General features: G+C 40.5%; 1 protein-coding gene across 10 annotated transcripts in view; it reads right to left on the minus strand.

Moving 5' to 3' along the window:
- The window catches only part of EYA1 (EYA transcriptional coactivator and phosphatase 1), a 284,064-nt gene that overhangs the window by 18,605 nt on the left and 241,541 nt on the right, over window positions 1–23,918 (minus strand). For all 10 annotated transcript variants that reach the window (XM_045504413.2, XM_045504411.2, XM_045504412.2 and 7 more), the window contains one exon: window positions 21,857–21,946. In XM_045504413.2, the coding sequence (XP_045360369.1) occupies window positions 21,857–21,946 (90 nt within the window). The remainder of the gene's footprint in view (window positions 1–21,856; window positions 21,947–23,918) is intronic.

Here is a 23,918-nt window from a genome sequence, read left to right on the forward strand (position 1 = left end):
GTGAGTCCAGGCTTCCTATTGTCCGGCCACATCCGGTATTTGTTTTCTCCTGCCAGCTTTAGCTAAGGCTTTTTGCTCCCAGGCTGAGGTCCTCATTTGAAGTATTGTTCAGTATCTGGGTTTGCTCTAATTAAGGGTCAACAGCTTCTAGCTTTTTACCTGCAGATACCAAACTCACTTCACAGTGATCTGATTAAAGCGAAGTTTGGTGTGGTGGCCACAAGGAAATCCTCCCTCCCCCATCTTCAGCAGAATTTTTGTAGAACGATTTATTTAAAGTTTTTTAAAAAATTACTTTTTTGTGGGGGGGGAGGTAATTAGGTCTGTGTGTGTGTGTGTGTGTGTGTGTGTGTGTGTGTGTGTGTGTGTTTTTAATGGAGGTACTGGGGATTGAACCCAGGACCTCATGCACGCTAAGCACACACTACCACTGAGCTATACCCTCCTCCGCATAGAAACATTTTAATCAAAATAGATTCAAAAATCAAGAACATTTTAAAGGGCCTGAGTAGTGCTTTTAGGAATTAAATCATTAAAATGTCTATGGAAAATGTGCTTTTGGAGTTGGTGTTCCTCTCACCTCACAATAGACAAGTATTCTGTTGCACAGTCTTTGACAAGATATATCCTAAATCTTCATCACCGCTAAGTCTTTGTATGAGTTTACAAATAATGGCAAAAATGTCTTGGGAAATAAAGTTGTGTATTTTTTTAAAAAAATTAATGAAAAACTAGGATATCACGATTTTGATGGTGACCTATTAAAAACTTTAATTCCTCAAAGAATGGAGAATATTAAGATACCAAAATACCATTTCCTGTCTCAGCAGAGCCGTGTGATGTGTGCACCTGTACTAAATGCATCTGCGCCCATGTTAGAAATGGTGGGTCTCTGCATTCTGACATCCTGAAACTGTCCCCACCGTGGGGCTGAGACCCCCATCCCCCACCTTCTTCTACTTTTCAGAAGCCATCTAGCTTTTTGTCTGTCTTCCTAAGAGCCTCATTTTAGGTTCTCATTTTTGCTTTCTATAGTTGGTTGTTTTTAGTTTCTGCATTCGTTACAAACCCAGACAATTAGAGAACTTGGGGGAGGGGGAGCAAAAGGGGCCCCGGACCCATCGGAACAACAGAAGCAGCAAAAGAGCAAAGCCCCAGTGGAAGAATTGAGAGACTCAGAGGACAAAAATGGAAGCTTTCTACAGTCTCAGGTGCGAAATATATTCCTAAAAACCCTAATCTGGTGCTTCATGCACAGAGTGCGGAACATACAGGAGTCCACGAGAAAATAAGTTTTTATTCCAGAAAGACTGAATGTGCTGAAAATGTACTTTTGAAATAAACTTCCAAAAAGTATGTGGTAGGGTTTTAAAGAGTTCAAGTCATCACCGAATCCAAGTCTCGGCAGAGCACCCACACAGGGGCCACCACCGCCAGTTCAGCCAGTTCAGCAAATTTCACGCAGTAATCTGTCCTGTTGAAACTTGAAATGCCCAAAGGACCCCTAACCTGTTTGGGTGTCAGACTCGGGGCAGAAAGTACTCCTGGTAGATGCTGCACTCAACACCCATCCAAGCTGGCTGACAGGTGCCTTTGCTTAGAAAGGTGGCCATTTACTCATTCATGTGTCTGATTATTCATTAAGGGGCAGCTATGTTCTGGGTACTGTTCTAGATGCTAAGGACCCACCACTGAACACAAAAATCCTTACCATCTTGGAATTCACATTCTAGTTGGGAGAGATACCCAAGCAAGAGAATATGCAAAATGTACAATCTGTTAGGGTAAGTGCTAAGGAGAAAAAGACAGCAGGTGAGGGGAATATGCAGGCTGTGAAGGTGTCTGGGAAAGAGCTCTGCAGGCCAAGGGAAGAGCAAGTTCAAAGGCCCTGAGGCAGGAGGGGAGGAGTCATGTGGGCCAGCAGGTGACAGTGAGGAGCTGGCTTTGCCTTGAAAGTAGCATCAAGTGATCGTTCCCTGCCCTCAGGGCACTTACAGCTTAGCAGGAAAGACAGAAGCTAATTAACCACATACGTGATAAATTAATTGCAGTTGTGGGAAATGCCACAGTCCCTTCCTGGAACCCAAAGGAATATCCTCTTGCTAAGTAGTGGAAATCTGTTTAGTCCAAGAGGGTTGCAGAGGTCCGAAAAACTGAAATGGTATTTTGCTAGATCAGGAGGGACAGCCTGGCCCACTGTTCATGTTGCTGCCTTTGTGATGAAAGGACTCCAACAGAGATATTCAGTGGACGACAAGAGATGGTGCACATTCACCGAAGCTGTGGTAACAAGCAAAGCATAGCTCTTTGATCCTAGACTCTCAGTGCTGGTCCTCTACTTCTGAATGGCTGTGGGTAGGAATGGGGGAAGGAAGGCAAGCCAACCTTCTCTCTAGGAAATACCCCAGCCTTAGAGATGCAAAGGGACTCTGTGGGGTTATGAACAGATCCCAGAGGTGAGACGGAAGGTTCCTAAATATAGTTTCTTTTACCCCGAAAATGAGAGATGTGAGAATTGGTGTGGGTGCTGGAAAGGGATCAAGAGGTGGGCAAAGAGTTATTTTTTTTTCATGGCTCTCAAAAGGGATGTCAGAACCAACATTTTTGTATAAAGGCTCTGTGTCAAGCCAATGCTAGAAGTATATCATTAATATCTTCTTTAACCAGTTTTCACATATATTCACATCTCACAAAGAGATGCTAAGGAAGAGTGCTAGGCAAAGTTGTCAATGTCCTTTACTAAGAAAATGTCATGATTAACCCCATGAGCTATTGCCAAAGGGTTGGGCCACTGTTTCCCTCCCAAGATGAGTTTCTCCCTTTTCAGAAGTTCTAAAGCACCAGGGCTGCACCCCTCGCTGGCACGCAATGGCTAAAGAGCCTATACTGACGCTCCATATGCCTTGAAGAGCATCTTCCTCCTCCTCTCAAAGTCATGGCGAACAACTTCAATAAGGGTCATTTATTACAAGTCTGAGGAGTTCCTGCAGAGGCAGGCCCTAGGGTCTCTTACACAGACTCCCATCTCTTGTTGGGTTGAATTACTGTTACTTATGTTGAAGACAAAATAGCATTTCACATTATCACCCATTTTATAGGTACAAGTATGAAGACTCAGAAAAGTTAAATAACCGAAGTGCCAAGATACCATACAGGTCTCTGACTGCCATTCACCATTTCTTCCCAGCACCCCTCAATGCCACACAGCGTGGACAACTGCCCACTCCATGTGGGGGCCAGCATCCAGGCCCTTTGTGGCTTGTCACTTGTTCTGAGTTTAGCGGACCCCAGCCTGCATCCTCCCCTTCATCTGCCCCACTCCCACCTGTGTACAGTGTTTGTCACCATGGTCCGTTTCTCCCCTCCCATCCTCCAGTATAAGCCCCAGCCCTTCCTCTCTCCACCAGGGCTTCAAATGATTGGCACTTTGGAGGGAAACTCCGGGAGAGCCACTGTGGCAATCAGGCATTTCCTGGGGTGGAGGGGTACAGAGCATGGCTGTAGGCAGTGTGAGCGAAGGTGCGGAGCGACTCTGACATGGCGTGTCCTAATAGGAAGCCCAGGAACAAGGATCTGACCAGAGTCACGGTAGCTGAACTAGGGCAGCTGGGGAGGATCAGAGAGACATGACGCGGACCCACCAGTACCAGCCTGCAGACTCTGTTCCACTTGACAGGCTTCTGTGATCACCCTTCAATAAGCACCACAGACCAAGCAACCAGAGCTTGCCCTGTTATGTTCCACGGCCTGTACTTCACCGACAGAGCTGTGAGATAAATAAAATCAGCAAGCTGCAGTCACCACTGGCCCTCAGTGCGCAGACATCTCAGCACCCGTGGGGCTGGACTATAAAACGCTCCCATGCACGGCTGGGGAAATCTGCCAACACACAAAGCAGCCAAATACCAGGCCTGGCGGTGGAAGCGTGAAGGAAGCCACCCCGGCTACGCTCTCAAGGCCGAGCGGCCAAGGCACCGTCTCTCCCAGAACTCCGGTTGCACTGTTATTCTGCCTTTTTGGTCCCTTCTGTCATTATTCTTGGCACTGCGACTCACACTGACCTTTTTCTGATCCATCATCCTCTCTGGCCTTTCAGGGCCGGGCCCCAGACATGTTCTTTTGGACCCAGCCCCGGGAATAACTCTGATTTTGTATGGGGGCTCATATGCAAAATATTAAGTTATGGCAGAAGCTTTCTGCAAATATTTATCCTGCTTTGATACTGTAGTGGTTGTACACCCCCACCCCACCCCCCAAGCCTTTCACTTGGGCCATAATTATGTCAAAATACACCATATCATTCAGGTTTGCGGAGGAAAAATTAATAAAAAGAATTAAGGCAGTCACAACGGGTCTTCTTGTCTGTGCCAGGCCCAGTGATGTCACAGCCAGCAGGTCAGGGCACGAGGCCTCTGAACCTGACACTAGAACCATAAACTCCAAGTAAACCTGCAGTCTCTGAATAAACAGAGACTCTTAGAAGACTGCGAGGCAGCCCACGTGTTATGAAAGGGAACAATATAAAAATGTTACAGACCCATCTTTGGAGAAGTTGAGTTACATAAAGCCCCAGTTCTGCTGACTGGAGCTCTATTTGCTCCATTTCTCAAATTAACCATGAGAAAACTAACACCATACTGCCAACTAATTGTTTCAAGCCTTTCTTTTACAAAGTAAAAATGGAAGGAGAAATAGTCACCAGAGAAAGAATTATTTTCATTGTCTCCACATCCACATGACTGTTGAGACCCACTGGAGTTGGCCAGCCCGAGGAAAGGATCCGGGGGGGCTCTTAGTCCCCTCCTGTCTGTCACCAAGCAATTACATTTACTGCTCTGACCTCCCCTCCAAACATACAGACACTGGCTTGTTACCTCTACAAGTTACTAGAAAGAAGTTTTCCTTTTAGCCCTAAACATGAAAATGTTTAATTAGACAGGAGTATTTCCAGTATGTTAGAGACAATCCACACAAAGCTTTGTTTTGATAGCAGCACTTTAAAAAGAAAAAGGAAAAAAAAAAAAAAAAAGAGAGAGGGAGAAACATCCTGCTGCAGATCTCCCCACACTACCCTCTTTCTCAGAGAAAATCTACATTGTACAGAAGGCATCACAGGGTGTCCAGTGTTTGAGTGACAGAGGTTTTAAAGCAGTGATTTCCATGGCAGCTTTTGGAAATAACTCCTGACTGCCTAGATATTTGTATAACTTCACTGGAAAAACAAGGGGAAATGGATCATCCCCAGAGAATCTGTGATTCAGAAGTTCTAGTAGGGGAAGGAGTGGTCAAACAAGCTAATTGGTGGGAAAGAGGTGCAGAACCCTGCTTCTAATTCGCTGACAATTAGATTCAGTGCGTCGATCTCTGTGGTTAAGAATTTCTGTCCGCACTGTGTGGCACAGAGAACTATATTCAGTATCTTGTAATTACCTATAATGGAAAAGAATCTGAAAAAAACATATATAATATATATAATATAAATAACTGAATCACTGCTGTACACCTGAAACTAATACAACATTGTAAATCAACTATATTTCAATGAAAAAAAAGTCTGTCCATGAGGTAGTAAATTCGCAGAAACCAGGGTTTTACTTGCCTGTTTCGCTCTGTAAAAAGGAGGCTGTCTAGTCAACGTACTGTGTGTTTATACTTAGTGATGGGGAATAATACGCTTGCAGGGTACTTTCTAAAGGTGTGTCAAAACCCTCACTGCACTTTCAGATGGATGCAGGGAAGACCCACAGCCCTGCTGTGCCCCTGGGACCGCCTTGTTGGACTGGCGACAAGCCTATGGCGTGGGCCACCTGGAAGGAGGGGTGTGTGGGTCGCAGCCCCAAGACTCTAGCGCTTGGAGGAAGCAGGTCCAGTCATGCCTGTCCAGGGCACACCTGGTCACCCTTGCTTTCCTACCGCCAATCCTTCCTTGCAAAAGAAAGGGTGCAGATTACCCATGGCTAAGGCACAGGAGATCGAGAACAAAGGGAGTTTTTGAAATCTGCCTCATTCTGTTTGACAGTTTGAGAAACACAAGTTAAGGAATTAAAATATACTTGGGCAAATTTATCTTTAAATTCCCACTTTGAAACTATTTACTCAGGCACAGCATTGGTGCCAATACGTGTTATAAGTCAATATTTAAATATCCCTATCTGTTTAAATAGGAATCAGACGACACGACTATAAACTACTAGGAAAAATAAAATTAAAACAGACTTTCAAATCTCAGAAACTGATGAGAGAATGTTAACATCTATTTTTGAGATTTGGTAATAAGATGTAACGTGTGGAGACATATGCTGTTTGTAATTATTGTTTCTTACTTAGAAAAGCAGTATTTTAATATATTTAAAGTTATAATAACCTGTAGGAATTATCTAAACGCAAGAGATATTTTACTAGAATCATGTTTATGTTAGCTAGAAAACCTAGGTACCTGTATGCAAAACCCAAGTTTGAATTACAGCAGTTTCAACAAAGGTAAGATATTAATTAGCCCTTTCAATCTGATTCTGTGTAGATGAATATTCATAAAATATTCAGAGAATAAAATCTTTATTGAAGGTATCTGAAGATGGCATATTAAGGCAAAAGATAAGTTAAAGTGCTTAAGCTATGTTTTTGTATGTGTTCAAATCTGTAGTAATATTTAAGATCACTAAAAAAAAATTTACAGGACTCTCAAGCTTCTTATAATAATTAAAGATGAAAACATGATTTAAAATTCTTAATATTTTCTTATAATATTTATTCCTTTTAAAATGTACTCATTAAAAGTAAGATGTCATGAGGATACCACTGTACCATGTCGTTCAAAGAACCTGAAAGAGATTACATGAAGATAGTTCCTTCTTAGTGAGTGGTACAGTGTTAATAAAAAAATACTAGTTTCTCTCTGCTTGGAGTTCCTTTTTTTCTAACCATAAATAACTTTGTTTACATGGTTATATGACTACATCTGTCTTTATTTACACTCTCAACTTAAGGGTGAGAAAAAGAAATGCTTATTAATGAAAGCCAGAAAGAATTGAAAATAAGTTTTTAAAATAGAATGGGCTGATTTAAAATTGTTCAACACTATGTCTCTAAAAGTAACAGATTTATTTAATTGATAATTATGGCAGATATTATATCTGATCAAATATCAACACAATTTACTTTTAAAAAGTATGCAGTGAATTAAGAAAACTACAGTGAATAAGAAGTACCCAGTGAATGAAAAGATATGCAGTGAATACCTAATATCTAATGCTACCAGATTTGTCTTTTACTAAGTTATATTTTGTGCAATAGCACAATATATTTCAGGGCATTCTATACCCCTGCCACATGGTATTATACACAAAAAGCTTCAGCCCAAGTACATAACTTCACTTATAATTCAGCTAATTTAAGAAGATATGGCATTTTACAAATTTGCACAGATATCAGTGAAAATGTTGCATAACTTTAAATACAAAATAGGGCAGTGCATTAGTGTTTGATAATGTGTCAAATTATATTATAGTTATTCATTAAAATGTCAGACATTTTAATTGTATCACCTAATTTAAAATAAAATAGTAAGACAAAAGATTAAAGGCTGATAATGTACAAAATAATAATTCAGAATCTTAAAAAAAAGGAAACTCAGCACATATCTAAACAAATGTTATTCTTTTGAATGTCAAGTCAGAACTACTCTTAAGAATAAGCCTTTGATTTACTACTGAACTGATTTCTCAATTTTCCAAGGGTTTGCCCATTATTTTGCAAACGTAATTTGTCACTGGCCACAATGTTCTTTGTAACTCCTGTTCCCTTTCTTTTAGATCTATTATTCCTGCTGAGAGTATCTACCAGAGAAGAATTTTTCATAGTGACACCAACTCTAGCCTTGCTGTGAATAATCACATTCTCGTAAAAATCATTCTTTTTATTGCCAACCTGCTGCCCCAAAGCACAGAAACATACCCAAACCAGGAAACCTTTTATCCTTTTCTGCCATCACTTTCTTTTAACCCTCATTGCCATTTGAAGAAAATGAATCACATACTAATTTATACACAGAGCATTTAGCTAGACATTTAAATTTACACAGAACATTTCCATTTTGATCCCATACAAACCAAGGAATTAAATCTGTAATATTAAATAGGTCATATTTTGAGAGACCTTTTTTCTGAAACAATTTTAAACTCTAAAATTCAATATTTGCAACAAAAGTTCCAGTCTATTACCATATCTTATTGATTCACCTTTTTTGAACTGCCAACCATACGTCAATACAATTTTTAAAGAAATATTTCAACATAATTGGTTTTTGTAAGTGGCTCTTTTTTTTGTAAGGGTAGGGAGTGAAATCTGAAAGTTTAAAAGAGATCAATTAATTAATTTTGGTTAACTTATACAGCCAGACGGCTTGACAGTGGTCATAAATACTCAATTTTGTATAAAAGAATGTGTAGCTCAGAATAACATTTTTAGTTAACAAGTTAATAAAAATTCCCCAAGCCGATTTCCTCTGCCGTATAATTATTGCTGACTCCAGAGAGAAAAGTATGCAGAACCGGACACGGGCACTTTAAAAAAAAATAGGTTCCCTGTGAGCTTCAGGAAGGTTCCATCATCACCTTCCCTCACTGTCAGCCCCTTGTAGGGGAGTGGGGACCTCTGAGGGGGCACTTTCTTACTTAAAAAGCTCTCTCTTCTCTTCCAAGTATCGGTGGGTCTGAAATTCCACCCCCGAAGTCATCCCTCTTAAATCTTCTTTTATAAGACAAAGAATTCAGGTAAGGGTACATTACTTAAGCTCCACTACTTTGGTGTGAACTGTCCTATCTGATAAATTTCCCCCCGAAGGGCAGCTCTGGTGCGCCCCAAACCTCTGGGGGTCAATAGGGAAGCAGGGGTGAGTGGGTGCCTGAGAGGAAGACTAAGGAAATATTCTGTTCATACTCATTCTCACTCCTTAGAAAACCACCGCCACCCCTTTCCCCGTGAATTAACCATTTCAAGCAACAAATAATATGTTTTGGTAGTTCATATATTATTCAGGAAAATACTAGAAGATACACCACTAATAAGCATTAACATTATCTGTGTTGTATATCAGCTGTGGAAATACCTTTAGAAAACACACAGGGTGCGCATCCTGTATCCTTTCCTTTGTTATGTCATGTATTCAACTAATGATGCCTGACCACCTATTTACAGACCAGACACTGAGCATACAAACATAAATGAGAAGCAGATATTGCCAGGAAGGCTTCGTGAACACAGGGAGGGGCTGGAGAGAGAGAGGACAAATGAATGTCACGGTGATTTTCTCTCAGGGAAAGAACTAGAATTCTTGCAAAGCTATGGGAACAGAACGTGGGATTCCTCGTGCTTCTAGGCTTTCTCCTTGCAACCCAGCCAGTGCATTAATCACCATCAAATGCAGTTTTCTCAAAGCAGGTTTTGCTCTCCCAGGAAACAATTTCCACTGGGAAGGATTCACCTCTTGGGAGCAGGTAATACATTTCACTTCTATTTCTGTCTATCTGTTTCTGCCTTTTAACCAGGAGGTGATCAATAGATGCTTTGGAAAAATTAAATTGGAAACATTGAGTACATTCCAATGCGAGCGGGCTTCTAGAATGAACCTTCACTTTGCCCATCCAATGGGAATCCCTCACCGCCCATCACAAGGATCACGTGCTCCTGGCTGGCTGGTCTCCATCAGCCTGGCTTCCACTCCACTCCCCTCTTTCACCAGACAATGCTGTGTCTATTGCTGGCTGGAATACCTTCACTCTCCTCCCTCTCCTGTCAAGGCAACGTTCCTCTTTCAAGCTTTTATTGGATTCTTTTTTTCCAACCCTGATGTCTGCTCTGGAACTCACTGTCTGAATAACAGAAGCAACACTGACTAAGAGCCTACTCTGTGTCAGGCACTTGTATTACATGCTATTTCCAATCCTCCCTTAAACTCTACATTTGATGGACAGGGAAATGAAGACTTACACAGATCACTTCAGTGCATCCCACCATGTAACACATTCTTTGAAGGAGGAGAGAACTTTTCATGTGTCCTTTTCTCTCTATTCATCTTCTAAATAGGACCCTAGTTCTGCCTCTTCCTTTTCTATGTGGACCCAGCACATGGAGGATACTGAATGGAAAGTTCCAGATTGTGTGACTGACAGAATTTCATGTGAAAAGATGGATGACCCAAGCAGAAACTAACTGCTAACATGATTGCATTTTGTTGACACAGCATTAAAAAGTGAGTAGTTTTATGAAAATAAATCTATTATTTTGTCTGAGTACAAAATGATACATACTCATGTAGAGAATTCATGCAAAACAAAAATATATAAAAGAAATAACCTTCAATTCCATCCCTCAGAAGTAACCACTGTTAAAATTCTTCTGTCATCCTTCCTAGTCCTATTCACTCACCTAATTAACCAAAGTTCCTCATGGTTTTTATAGAGTTTAAATTTTAGTAGGGGATGCAAACCAAAAAAGCAGGACAAACTAGATCCATGTTTTGTAGCAATAATATGTAATAAAGATCTTTTTATATCAATGAGTCATCTATATTACCTTTTAAATTGCTGTATACTATTCCACATTATTCATGTCTCATATTTCTTTTAACTAAGCAATGGCTGATAGTCTCCAATATTTTCTTGGACTGTTAAGTAGGGCAACAACTGTCAACCTTCCTTACAATTCTATTTTAAGCATCTAAAATAATCGACCTTCATTAGTTTTTTATTTATTAACATTTTAAGCATCTTTGTACACAGCACAGTCACTGCTTAATAAATGTTTAAGTGAATGACTGTGGTGATGAACACACTTGGATTCATGAGATTCATTTATCTCCTTAGGCTATGTTAGTACTTCCCTTCACTGACATTTTTAATCACCCAAATCTCGGAGCCTTGTTCACTATTTACCTTCTGCTTAGAACACACTTCTCTAAGGCCCAACCCACACAGCTCTGTTGATTCCTGTTAATCCTTTGTGGCAGTTTCAATGTCCCCTCATCTTTCTGAGCACTCCTCCTTACTCTGAGCTTACATGACTTTAAGGTCCTTGAGAATAAGAATAGCTTCATCTTGTTTACTGTCACTCTTAAAAAGTTTTACAAAATTCAAGTTTCTTAACTCATATATAAAGTTTTAAATTTTCCCTTGGATTTTGGGAAGCCCTTATCAATTTCCTTAAGGCCTTCATCAGTTATGGGGTGACTTGGTTCACGAATATTTCAATAGGTACATGCTTGCAAGTACAGTGAATTATTCATTTTTGCCATTTAGAATTTAAGTAATGTCCCTTATATGTTAAAGAAAGTAAAGATTATAATTACTATTTTAAAAAGAGAAAATATTATTTCACCTCACCTCTACACCTTCTTATTACATACATGCTAAAAACTACCTTTCAACACTTAATTTTCTAAGCTACTTATTTTTTGCTTAGTACAAACATCTTATCTGCAAGTCCAGTAGGACTGCATGAATATGTGTTTAAAACAGTGCCCACCAATGAAAAGGGATGCCATCTAGAGATTTAACTTATAACTTTTGGACAAAACATCAATACCCAAAGATGATTCCCAGTCCATTATTTCCGAAGAGGCAAACAAAAATCACAAAATAATGTTGATCAAAAACCAGCATCTTCTCTGCCGGCCTCGGCCCTCTACCTGCTTTACAAAGGCGTAGCACGCAATTAGCCACAAGAAGAATCCAGGCTTTGGAAAGTGTTTCCTTAGAAATGCCGTTCGCATACTGGACTGGCTGAGCCCAGATAGAGGCTCCATTGTAACTGCCCGAAACGGGAGAAAACTCCAGGGACTGCCACTGAAACACATTTTGGAGAAGCTGAAGTTACAGGCTTTCTCTTGCACTAGTCAATTTGAGGAAAAAAAAAATTCTCGACTGAGCAAACTTCCTATGAAGGTAACCGAGGAAAGTCTGGCTTTAGAAAGTAGTGACTCTCTCCTAGGTTGAAGATTAGTGAGCACCTGTCAAAATCAAGAATCTAAACAAAAAGGCTGTCATATGTGACTCCAACAGGTCAGCTTCTCAGGATTTTTAAATAAACTGACGGCCACGCAGCCGATTATGTGAAAACTGAAGCGGCACTGCTATTCAGCAAGATGGGAAGGCATCCTGTATACCGAGGCCCACCTTGTGCCGGGGACTGGGTGGGGGGCCCCAGATAACCTTATCTCCTGACTGCACCACACCGCAGGGCCATCTCTGAAACCCGCCAGGTTTGATATGTCAAGGTCACACATGAGTGTAAGCGAGGCTCGAACTCAGGTTGCTGCATATATCAAGCATTCACTCTTTCCTCAGGCCATGTGGTCTCCCAGCTACTTCATCCACAGAACAAAGCCAATATTTTATAATAACCATACATGGGATATCACCTTTAAAAACTGTGACTCACTCTGTTGCACACTTGAAACTTACATAATAATGTACATCAATTAAGCCTCAATAAAAAACATTGTAAGAGACTAGGGTACAACCAGGAAGATACGTTCACGGGCAGGTGAATTATCAGTGTGCTAGAATGACCACTCTGCTTTTCATATGTTATTTCATTTTCTGAATCAGGGATCTTCAATATACTTTGAGATTTGGTGTTTCCAAACAAAAATCTCACACAGGGACCCCTGCTCTGAGAGAACTTTTCTTGTTCATTCAATATGTTCTTCCTGGGAAACCGTAACCAATTTCATGGGTGATGACTTCAAACTCCCGCTGCTGAGCTTCAGACCTGCTGCACTGCTGGAGTCCACCTGCTGCTCAAAACACTTCAAGCTCAACAGCAGAAAACCGAATTCAGCATCTTCCTTCCAAAGCCAGCTAAGTGTCCCGGGTTTTCTAGCTCTACCTTATTGCTCAAGCCAGAAACTAAGATTCTAACCTCTCAGTTCACTGCATTGGATATCGTCCCCCTTCCTCTCCAGATGACTTTCTTAAGAGCTTTCCCATCTGCCCCCATACTGTTCCCACAACCATACAAAACCCTGGTGACTTCTCACCTGCTGACACCTGTGACTTCATGCTACAATTCATCTCCTTAGCAACGCCAAATATCCTTTAATGGTTACCCTCGGCATTCAATATGACATTCAACCTCCTTAGCAGAGGGTACAAAGCCTTTCACGATTGGGCTCTTGACTCCCTTTCTGTCCTCTTACCTCACAACTGCTCTGCAGGGGCTCTGTGCTTTCTGTCTACTCAAACTCTGTTCCTAAATGCCATGCTCTCTCATGCCAAGGTGACATCCAGGGGGAGCATTTCTTCTGCCCTCGCAGCCCTGCCACCTCTCCCCCATCCTGCCTTTGGACCATACCAATGTCCTCAGGTGTCTCCATCACTGTGGAAATACACTACGATATAGCTGTTCTTTTGCTTTTCTGTCTCCACCTCCCATCTTGGCTCTTTGAGGGCGGTGATCATGTTTCATCTCTTCTCCTCAGTGCCAAGCAGAGTGTCCAGAACAGAGTGAGCAGGAGTGCATTTATAGCACTGTAGTTTTCTTCTCTGTTATGTAGATAGAGGCAGCTAAAATAATATTTTTGTCTACTCAACAATGACATGTGCACGTGTCTGTCATCTATCTGACAGCCTATCTACCTATCCAATTATCTCCAAACCTTCCCAAAACAGATTTTAGGCTGCTTGAGCAACCACTGTTTGTAAGTCGCAGTGAGAAACAAAGCTAACGGATAATACACCCGAGGAAACGCATTCCGTTACTGGGTCTGCTCTATTACAGCAGCATGTGTCGGCACCGAGATGCTGCTACTTCCTTTATAGAAACAGCCGGGTCATGGGACCCAGCTGGAGAGGTTTGTGCAGTGATATTTGGAAGAGGAAACCCCTGTTCCCACCTTAGCTTTACCATCACCTAACCAAGTGGCTTTGGGCAAAAATCACTTCAATTGCCCACATGTGTAAACTGGAGATAAGACTGACTTCACAGTGTTGACAGAATCGAAGTCAGTGCTTTGGACTGACGTGAGAAGAGCTTGCCTAAAGCCTGCTGCCCCCTCCCCTCCGATGTCACCTCCCACACGGCAAGTCTCTGCCCCCTACTGCAGACACCGCCAGCGAGCTCCACGAGCCGTCCTTCCACACGCAAGGCTGGACGAGGACGAGGGAAGGAAAACAGACCAGCACACCCGACGGCACGCGTGTCCTTTCCACACGAAGCCAGCATCCTCATTTTCTACGAAGGGACAGCACGGCACGGGGTGATGGAAGCAGGTACAGCAGCTATTTAACTGCTGAAAGCAAACCTCCCCTTGTGGAACCGGGGGTGGGAGGAAGGAAAGGAGAGGAGCGCTTTGTGATGTGTCTGCAACTATTTGTATTTGCCAGCTGAACACTGGCAGAGCTTTTGCTGGTGTCGTTTTTCTGGTATGATTTCTGTTGGAATTCTACACGGAAATTTTGGCAGCAAACCACTCATTGTCTCGCCCTTCACTCCCTAACCACTCCCTAAGTCACTCCCCTCCCTCCCCCACAGGCCTACTGTCCAGTGTGTTGCATCAAAGATACTCCATAAACCATAACAGCAGATCAGACTCTCTTACTGCTTCTGTGTTCCAGGGCTCGATCTATGCACCGAACAGGTAGTCATGGATGGAATCCTCACAATGACACTAGGAGGTGGGTACCCTCATCATCCAATTTTACAGCTAAGAAACTGAGGCACAGAGAGGTCCTTTAAGAATAAACAAATTTGTGAATTCAACCTCTGGTACCCCTAGAACTGTAAGAGAACACAGAGAGCTTTCAGTCCAGTTGGAACAGCTGAGTCATGATTATTCAACAATTTTCTAATTATAAGAATTATTAACTATAGAAAATAAAAATATAAAGAAAACTTGGTTTAGTTCATGATAGTATTATCCCGCTCTTCAGAGATAAATCCTTTTCTTATTATAGGAATTATTTTTCATAACATTTTTAATGTCAAAAACCTTTTACCTTTTTTTGGATAGATACACTTTTTTTTTTTAAACTTAAAAGTGGACCTACACTGTGTATCATTTTATATCATACCTCTTGAATTGTGTTTTGTCACTAAGGATTTTGAAAATACCACTTAAAAAAGGATAACATCAAAATTTAACATCTTGGACAATTTCAATTATTTTTAGGACTGAATTTAGTCATTTACTTTTATAAAGTGAATGTTTGCAAATTATCAAAATAGTAGTACTCACTGTAGACAATTACTTTAAAACATTTGGTAAAAATAAAAGAGACATAGGAGAGTCTTCTGTGGACCAAACCTGGTGTTAACTGCTTAGGCTTCAAGTGGACAAGTCATGGTCCCTGCCCTCAAGGGGCTCTCTAGTGGGGGACAGAAAGTAGACAGAAAGTTGTAACACAGTACGGTAGGTATTTCTGCGGGGAGGAAGCCTCCTCTTCCACTACCGAACCCAGCCACCTGCCTGCATCTGTACCCGGAGCTTCTGCCTGCCTTCCTACCGACGCCCAGCACTGGAACCTGGCTTCTGGATCCCACCCTCTCTTGCCCCACAAGGACTTCTCTGTTTCAGTTGCTCCCTCTCCACATACCACCCATCTCTCCACCTCTGGTCCCTGTGCAAACTCTCAGTCTTACCTGTTTTCACTTCGTCAACCCACATCTGATCTATTAGCAGATTCTGTCCATGCTTCTACCAAATTATACTGTAAATTCTGTGACTTTTCACCATGTTCGGAACTGCCGCAGCCTCAGCCCAAAGCAACCATCTCCTAATTGGTCTCATGGGTTTCACTTTTGCCTTATTCCTCATATGATAACCAGGCTGATCTTTTCCAAGTATAAACACTAGCCTATCATGTTCATGCTTAACACTGTTCAAAGCTTTCCCAATGTGATTAGAGGGGGAAAAAACCCAAAGAAACAAACCCAACTTCTTTACCACAGTCTACAAGGCCCTGCACAACTGGACCCTATCACTTTCCCCTCATTCACTCTGCCCCAACCACATGGATGATCTTTTTATTTCCTGAATGAGCAAAATTCATTCTTACCGCAGGGCCTTTGCACAGGCCATTCCCCTTCCAGAATGCCTTCCTGCTGTTCCAGCTGCTTCCTCCCAACTTCCTGATTTCTTCACAAATGTCCTTTCCTCAGAGATGCCTTTCTGAACATCTCAACTAAAGATGCCCCACTCCACAACCTCTCTTATCCAATCATTCTTTGATTTTCTTCCTAGCACTTATCTCTACCTGAAATTATTTTACTTATATAGTGTTTATTTCCTCCTTCCCCTCCAGTGTGCCAGCTCCATGAAGGGAATAACCTTGACTCAATCACTGCTGCATCCTTAGCATCTAGAAATGTGCCTGACACTTAGCAGTTACTCGACAGATATATATGGACTATTGGATGACAGGCAGAGGTAGAGAGATTATAAAATGCTACCGAGCATCTCAGTTTTGGAGCATCACAGAGAAACAGTATTTTATAACCCCGCCATCCAGACCGCAACATTTTAAGATATTTACCTCCAGTTATTTTTCAATAAGTCACAGATGTTAAAATCAGAATCATATTGTACAACTTATTTTTCAGATGGCTTATTTTCATTTATTTATTTATACTTTTTTTTTAATTGAAGTATAGTTGGTTTATATTGTTACGTTAACTTCTGGTGTACAGCAGGGTGATTCAGTCATTCATATATATATATGCAGTCTAACTACTGTATATAAAATAGGTAAGCAAGGTCCTACTGTGTGTATGTGTGTATATATATATATGTAATAGCCTATATATATAGGGTATTACAAGGTATTGAATATAGTTCCCTGTGCTATACAGTAGGACCTTGTTTACCTATTTTATATATAGTAGTGAGACTGCATAGTTTTAAACTTAAAGTTACATAATGGTAGCTTTTAAAAATATATTTCCCTCCAATTTTTTAATATGCCATAATTTACAAAAAATTAATGAACTTTACTTTTTAAAGATATATTAGGTTTATAGCAAAATTGGCCAGAAAATATAGAGATTTCCTACACACCCAGTGCTTCCATACTTATATAACGCCTTCTACTATCAACGTCTCACACCAGAGTGGTGCACTTGGTACAATCAGTGAAACGATACTGACACATTGTAGTTTACGTTAGGGTTCACTCTCAGTGTACTACGTTCTATGGGTTTGGACAAATGTACAGTGACATGCATCCACCACTGTAGTATCATACACAATAGTTTCACTGTCCTAAAAATCCTCTGTGTTCCACCTAATTCATCCGTCTCTATCCCTAACCCCTTGCAGCCAGCAGATCCACAGTTTTGCCTTTTCCAGAATGTCCAGTGGTTGGACTCACACAATATGTAGCCTTTCAGATTATGGGCCATAAACTTTAACATTAAAGCTACACTGTATTACATTAAATACACTGTTCAGCCTATTTTGAAACTTGACATGGACCATGACTATTTTCCCTATGTTTAATAAGCAATCCTAAAACAATTTTCAGCGAGGATGTATCATGAATCACTATCAATCTATTTTAGGATGTTTAAAATATTTCTCCATGTTAGAGGTAAAAGACATCATGCAGGAGACAGCGTGGGGTTGCGTGGCCTAGAAAGCACTGGCCCTGAGCTTGAACCTGCCGCTCAGTAGCGGTGTGGCCCTCTAAGCTTCTCTTGGCTATTCCATAAAGTGGAGAGAACAGTGCTCCCGTCACAGAAATGCCAGAGCACTAAGTGGAATAATGCACGGAAAGCACTGAGGACAAGTTCAATAAATGTTTATTACTATTGTATAAGTTCTCTGCCTACAACTCCTTTCTTGGAACAGAAGCTAAAAGTGAAATTGCTGAGTAATAGGATCAACATACTAGGGTCCTGAATACGTGTCATCAAGCTACTCTTCTGAAAACCTGTACTAATTTATACCCTCCTCAGCAATGCACACAAGTGTCGTCTTACTACACAGTAGACTGTATCACTGATTTTAAGTCTCTGCCAATTTGATGGGCAACAGGCTGAACACTTACTCTCTGACATTTCTGGTTACTAGAGGCGAAAATGCAACACGATTATTTCCTTGGCCTTTGACTCATCAAACCCCGGTCTATTGAGACCAGAGCCTTTGGTCTCAGACACTTTCTGCATAGAAAATATGAAAATGAGGAGCTACAAAAAGTATGTGCTTTTAAAAATCAGAGCTGGGACAGGAGTCTCCATATCAAAGGCCCAAGAAAGGGCTGCATATTCACGTGGTAAAGCCTGACACCAAAGAATCCTCTGGTCTGTCTCAACTAACCGAGGTACTAGGATTGTGAAGGAGAGAGCTGAAGGCAGCTTTCCACTTGATACTTCCCAACCCTGACCCTGCAGCCTGAGAGCAGGCTCCTGGAGGCCACCATGTTGGTAACACCAGTTAGGATGGTAACCATGATGCCAGTGAGATGACATTAACACCAGACAGAAAGAGAAAATTCAATATAAGTGTGCGCCTTATTTTTCATTAGACTTATATCCATCTTGATGAAATATTTTCCTTTAAACATCCATCAGGAGATCCAGCGGCAAGTTACATTGAAACATTATCATATTCAGAAGGCCTTTCCTCTGCTTGCAGATTACCTTTCAATAAAAATCCAACAGAAAGAGCTCTTTCCCCATTAAGTTAGAAAGAGGCAGACTTTACTAAAGAACCTGAAAAAAGCCTCCAATGTTGTACTGTGATTCATAAAAAAATAACTTCCATATAAGCACCATTGGATTGCACACGGAGATCTTTTGATAAAATGATATGCAGGGAATAGTCAGATGTGGAAACAAGAAAGGCAGGAGTGCACCAAGGATCTCGAGTCTAAACCCTCCTCTGGGGGTGGGGGTGAGGGTGAGGGTGTGGAATATTATTTCCTCTGATAATTGTGTCTTCCTGTCACTCATCTCCCTTCACAAGTCAAACAGTCACACATTTTTAACGGTTCAAAAAACCAAGCTTTCTCCTCTTTATTTATTTTTTCCAGAAGTGTCAACAGAATTACTTCAAACTGTGATTGCTTTTGTTAAAAACTGTCACCACGCGAGGTGACAAATAGGACTTTTAAAACTAAAAATGGTTCACTTCTTTATGTCTTAGAGCACAACTAGGATATTTCTAAATTGCAAAAATCATATCCAAAATTTCCTAAATAATATTGTTAAAACCATTTTAAGCCTTAAGACTTTGAAGTTTAGTACTCTGATAACACAAGGACTGTCCCTGGAAGCTCCTCATAGTGTATTTCATTATTCAGAATCTCTTTTAAGCCACAGCTGTGAACTAACCAAATTATACAGAGGTGCTGGCAAAAAGTTAAGATTTAAAAAAAAAAAAAAAAGAGGCCAAATGTCAACAATTAGAGTTCAGAAATCACACTTCATGCTAACCAATAGGTTGTTAATCTCCTTGAAATTACATGTCCTATAGACCTTAAAATGCTAAAAACATGTAATTAAAATATATTAAAATATTTATGTCCCTTACCACAGCACATTGCTAACTGGAGTGTGAAATCAGGCATTACCACATCATTTTTGCCTGATGAGATAATTTTGGTTTTCTAAAGAATACTACGCTCATACATTTATTTTCCCCCAGAAACAACTTTACTTTTTATCATGAAAGAAACTAACATTTGCTATGGCCAGTCTCAGATTTGAGTTACAAAAATATGAAATGAAAGATTTAAATAAGTCTACGAACCAATTTATTATTAAAATATTGTGCAAAATCTAGAGCAAGTAAACCATTTCCAAAGACAGAGGCTAAGTGAACCTTTCATTTGTCCTTTTGCTGACACCTTAATATTATTCTCAAATAAAATAGCTTAAAATCAACTTTTGCATGGTTACAAGCTTAAATAATTTTCCGTGATTGATTTTTACATTTGGCTGAATTAGACCGTCATTCTCTTTTCTACTTTAGTTATAAGAAAGAGTCCTCATGCCAAGAATAGATCTGATATCACAATATCTATGCAGATGTCCCTAGTTGTTGTTTTAAATTTGGGCTTATGAAAAAACTGCATTCTCTACATATCTAAACTAGAACTTTTATTATTTACTCTTATTTCAGATCTTCTCCCTTTATAGTCCAGTGTTGAATAAGTCAGTAAACAAATAAAAATCTGGTTATATCCCATCAAAATGGAGGCAGGCAGTTTTTCTCTCTTCATTATACCAAGTTACTACTTTGCCCAAGTTCTCACTTTCCACCACACAGTCCTGGCACTGTACAGAGAAGCTTTGGTGCTTTAAGAAGGCAGAGTTTAAAAACAATAGAAAATTACTACTAATTTCTTCTTGATGGGTACTATTAACACTTATTAACATCAATAAGAGTAACCAGGTTGTACCCAAGACAAAACATCAGCCCAGTCTGTGTCATTGGAAACAAATGGAAACACGGGAAAGGAATTTTAACGTACCAGTGAAATACGAAATTTTTTGGTGCTGTTCTCTTATGAAATGAATCACAACCATAAATCAGAAACAGCTTTTGAAAATAAGTATGATTATTAAGCTTTTCTAAAGGCAATTCTGAGTTTGTCACTTATATGGACTAATTCTACCTTTAAAAATAGTAATGCCTTACATGTAATCTCCTTAAAGCAAGCACTTGAAAATGCAGAACATTTTTGTATTTCACCCTAAGTGTAAAAATAAATATTTCACTAAGGAATGGGGAAAAAATGAAGCACACTTAAGTAATTTTATTGCACTGGAAGTTGCCAATTCGTCTGCGAGTAGTTTCATTGCAGATGAAAAGAAATCAAAATACAGGACAGATGGAGAACAAACCGCATTTCAGTTCTGTGACACGCTGGCTTTTTTCAAATGATTTTAGCTCATCTATTAAGTAAGGTGCATTTTGCTTGATTTTGAAAAGGGAAACATCAGGAAATATTTAAAGGCCAATTGCTGCCAATTAACTTTGATCAGTAAAAGTTCTATTTGAATCTTTCAGATTCTTCTCCTGTCTGAAATAACATACATTTATAAAATCTAGCAAAACAACAACGTGATGATTAATGCCTGTTGGCAGCCCTTCCACCAGCTTGCTTAAGAGCAGGGTTTAAATAAACAGCTATCTCTATTGAGAAGAGAGTGGAATGTAGTAGTTATAAGTCAAGTTTTCTCATTATGGAGATACTAAAAAAAAAAACAACAAACTTCCTTCTAATCAAGATCAGCATGTTTGTCATTACCTGTAACACATTTAACCAGCCATCTTACAAAAGTTTCCACTCGAATTATAATGGACAAACAAGATCATCAGCAGTTTGACATAAGGCAACCCAAAAAGCAGACGCCTGACTGAAACACAACCAGTTGGGCCAACCAGACAGAAAAGCATCTGACCCAATATCATAAGAGTCTAACATGGACAGCATAGCAAGGATCACAAATTCTGGATTTCTACTGTCTTCTGAACACACTGCCTTCATTCCAAAGGTCAAGACTTGCTTGTGTCTTACTCTGGTGGATTCTAAAGGTAATCCATCTCAACAGTGATTATGTAACTGAGAAATCTGTAGCTTCTGATAATCAACACGGTTTAACATTTAAGATTCTTGACATCAACTTTTAATCCTTATCAATGGTCATGTGGAACAGAACTTTAAAATGCAACAGCCATAGTAAAGCAAAACAGAAATTCCATGAAGGCAAAATACACGACCATATAATCAATAATTAGTTAATCTCATTATTTCAGTTATATATATATTCAAAAAATTATACCCCATTGTCATTTTAAGACCAATCACCTATTTCCAAACATGCAAAAAGAGTATATGAAATAATTAGAACTTACCTCTAAGTCATTAAAAAATAGATGTGTGTCCGCCAAGTTGAAGATCATTTCCTCCATTCGAAGTCCAAGGGAAACTGAAGTCGGTGGATCCTAAAAGGAGAATTTTGCAGGTCAGGAACATGCGTACTTCAGGTTACAGGAAGGAGGGTGTCACGCTGAGAGGGAGTTTGCATCAGGAAAGGCCAAAAGGGCTTGGGCTCCAGCTGCTTTTTGAGTGTGTGGTGTACTCTGGATGCAAACTTCAGTGACTTATTTAAAGAGTGCCCCTAATATTGTTGGTACTTTGCATAAAGAAGAAAAAACTCGCTGCTTAAAAAAATTACAAAAATATAAAACCTAGGGTTACTTAAACATATAAAGTAGAGAAAACTGATCTTCACATCTGTTTCAGGAGCAAGAAATTCAGTGAATCAGGAAGACATTGTTTATGTTATGCCACAATCCATCAAGCAATCTAAATGCATTGCTACAAACATCAGAAAACAGACACAGAGCTGATTCATTTCAGAAGGGTGGTAAATACCAGTTTTACTCCAGATGATAACTATCATTACTGTTTATTTGCTCGGACTACCTGCCAATTTTGAACATACTCAAAATAGGAAATGCTGGCCACTCTGACCAGCTGGCTTGCTGTCCAGCTCGGGAAGGCGATCTTGACATCCTTGTGACACTATCCAGCCATCAAACAGCCAGTACAACACAGAGGGAGGTAGCAGCATTCTGAGGTGCACAGTGGCTTCTACCCAATGCTGTCTGTCCCACACAGTTCATACCCTGATGACATCTGCTGGCCCTGAGACAGGGGATGTGGAGATACTGGCAAGGTGCTACTGTGTCATGGTGTTACTGTATTCATTATGAATCGAATGCAGGAAGCAACACTGTTCATGGTGAACATCCTGCATAATTAGCGAAGAAGAAGAATTCTGGGGAGGATGTATTCAGGAATGTAATGTGAGTTTTTGAAGTTTTTATTGGCATTCTAATAGCAACACCAACTTCCACTTGTCTGGCATTTTAAATTTCTCCAAAGAACAATAATTTCTGATATATTATTTTATTATCACAGCAAAACTTTGGACCCTACATGTATGTGTATCACCACTTAATTAAAGAAATTATGCCTTCACATAGGTCACCCTTCTGGCTGAAGTGCACTCTGTGTATCACCAGTCTTTGAGTCTTACAGTGGAGAACATAAAACCCAGAGAAAATAAAAGAGTCTTGCTTTCTAACACTGTCCAACATAAACCTTGTACATTTTTTTCTACTGTCTTCATTCCAAAGGTCAGGACTTGCTTGTGTCTTACTCCCCACCCTCCACGTATCTAAAGTCCACCATGACCTTGAGTAATAACCTCAAGTCCCATCTTCTCATGGGCCATGGGAAGTAGCAACAAGTGGTAGAAGGAGAGCCCTAAGCCCAGAGGCCAGGCCCTACCCTTGCTCTCCCACTTAGGTGTCTTTATTTTATTGAGCCTCAGTTTGCTCATCTAATAAATCAGATAGCTAGTTGGCAACTACATTGCTCTCCCATAGGGAAAAAAAAAATCTCCATGTCCTAATTGGGTACAATAACATGTTTAAACACATCTGAGAAAGCAGGGTTCTGGGATGGTGGATGGGGGTGGGGACTCGTGGGGTGCCAACCACAGGCCAATCAGCTGTGGCCAGGGAGGCGCAGTCAACACCATCACTGCATCACCCATCCCACTCACTCCACCCACCCCACTAGCACCACCACCCCCTCAGCATCTTGCAGGAGTCCCTGAGGACCAGAGGAGGGTTGGGGACGATATGGCAGGATAACAATGTGGCCTCAATTCCCCTCTCATGGAAGCCTTCTCTGCCAGCCAAATGGCAGTAGAAAGGGGGCAGAATACACAGTATTGCCAAAAATCTGGGGTTAGACTGGCAAAGGGGCAAAAGCAAATACCCCAGGGTTTGTAAGTGTACAGGCAGGAAATAAAAACACAGGGGTTAACTGAATGTCCAAGAACTGTGTGGGGAGGGACAAATGAAAACACATCCCTCAAATTTCCTGTGCCTTGTTAAATCG

Source organism: Camelus bactrianus, chromosome 29 (assembly GCF_048773025.1).
Source record: "Camelus bactrianus isolate YW-2024 breed Bactrian camel chromosome 29, ASM4877302v1, whole genome shotgun sequence".
Taxonomy (NCBI): domain Eukaryota; kingdom Metazoa; phylum Chordata; class Mammalia; order Artiodactyla; family Camelidae; genus Camelus; species Camelus bactrianus.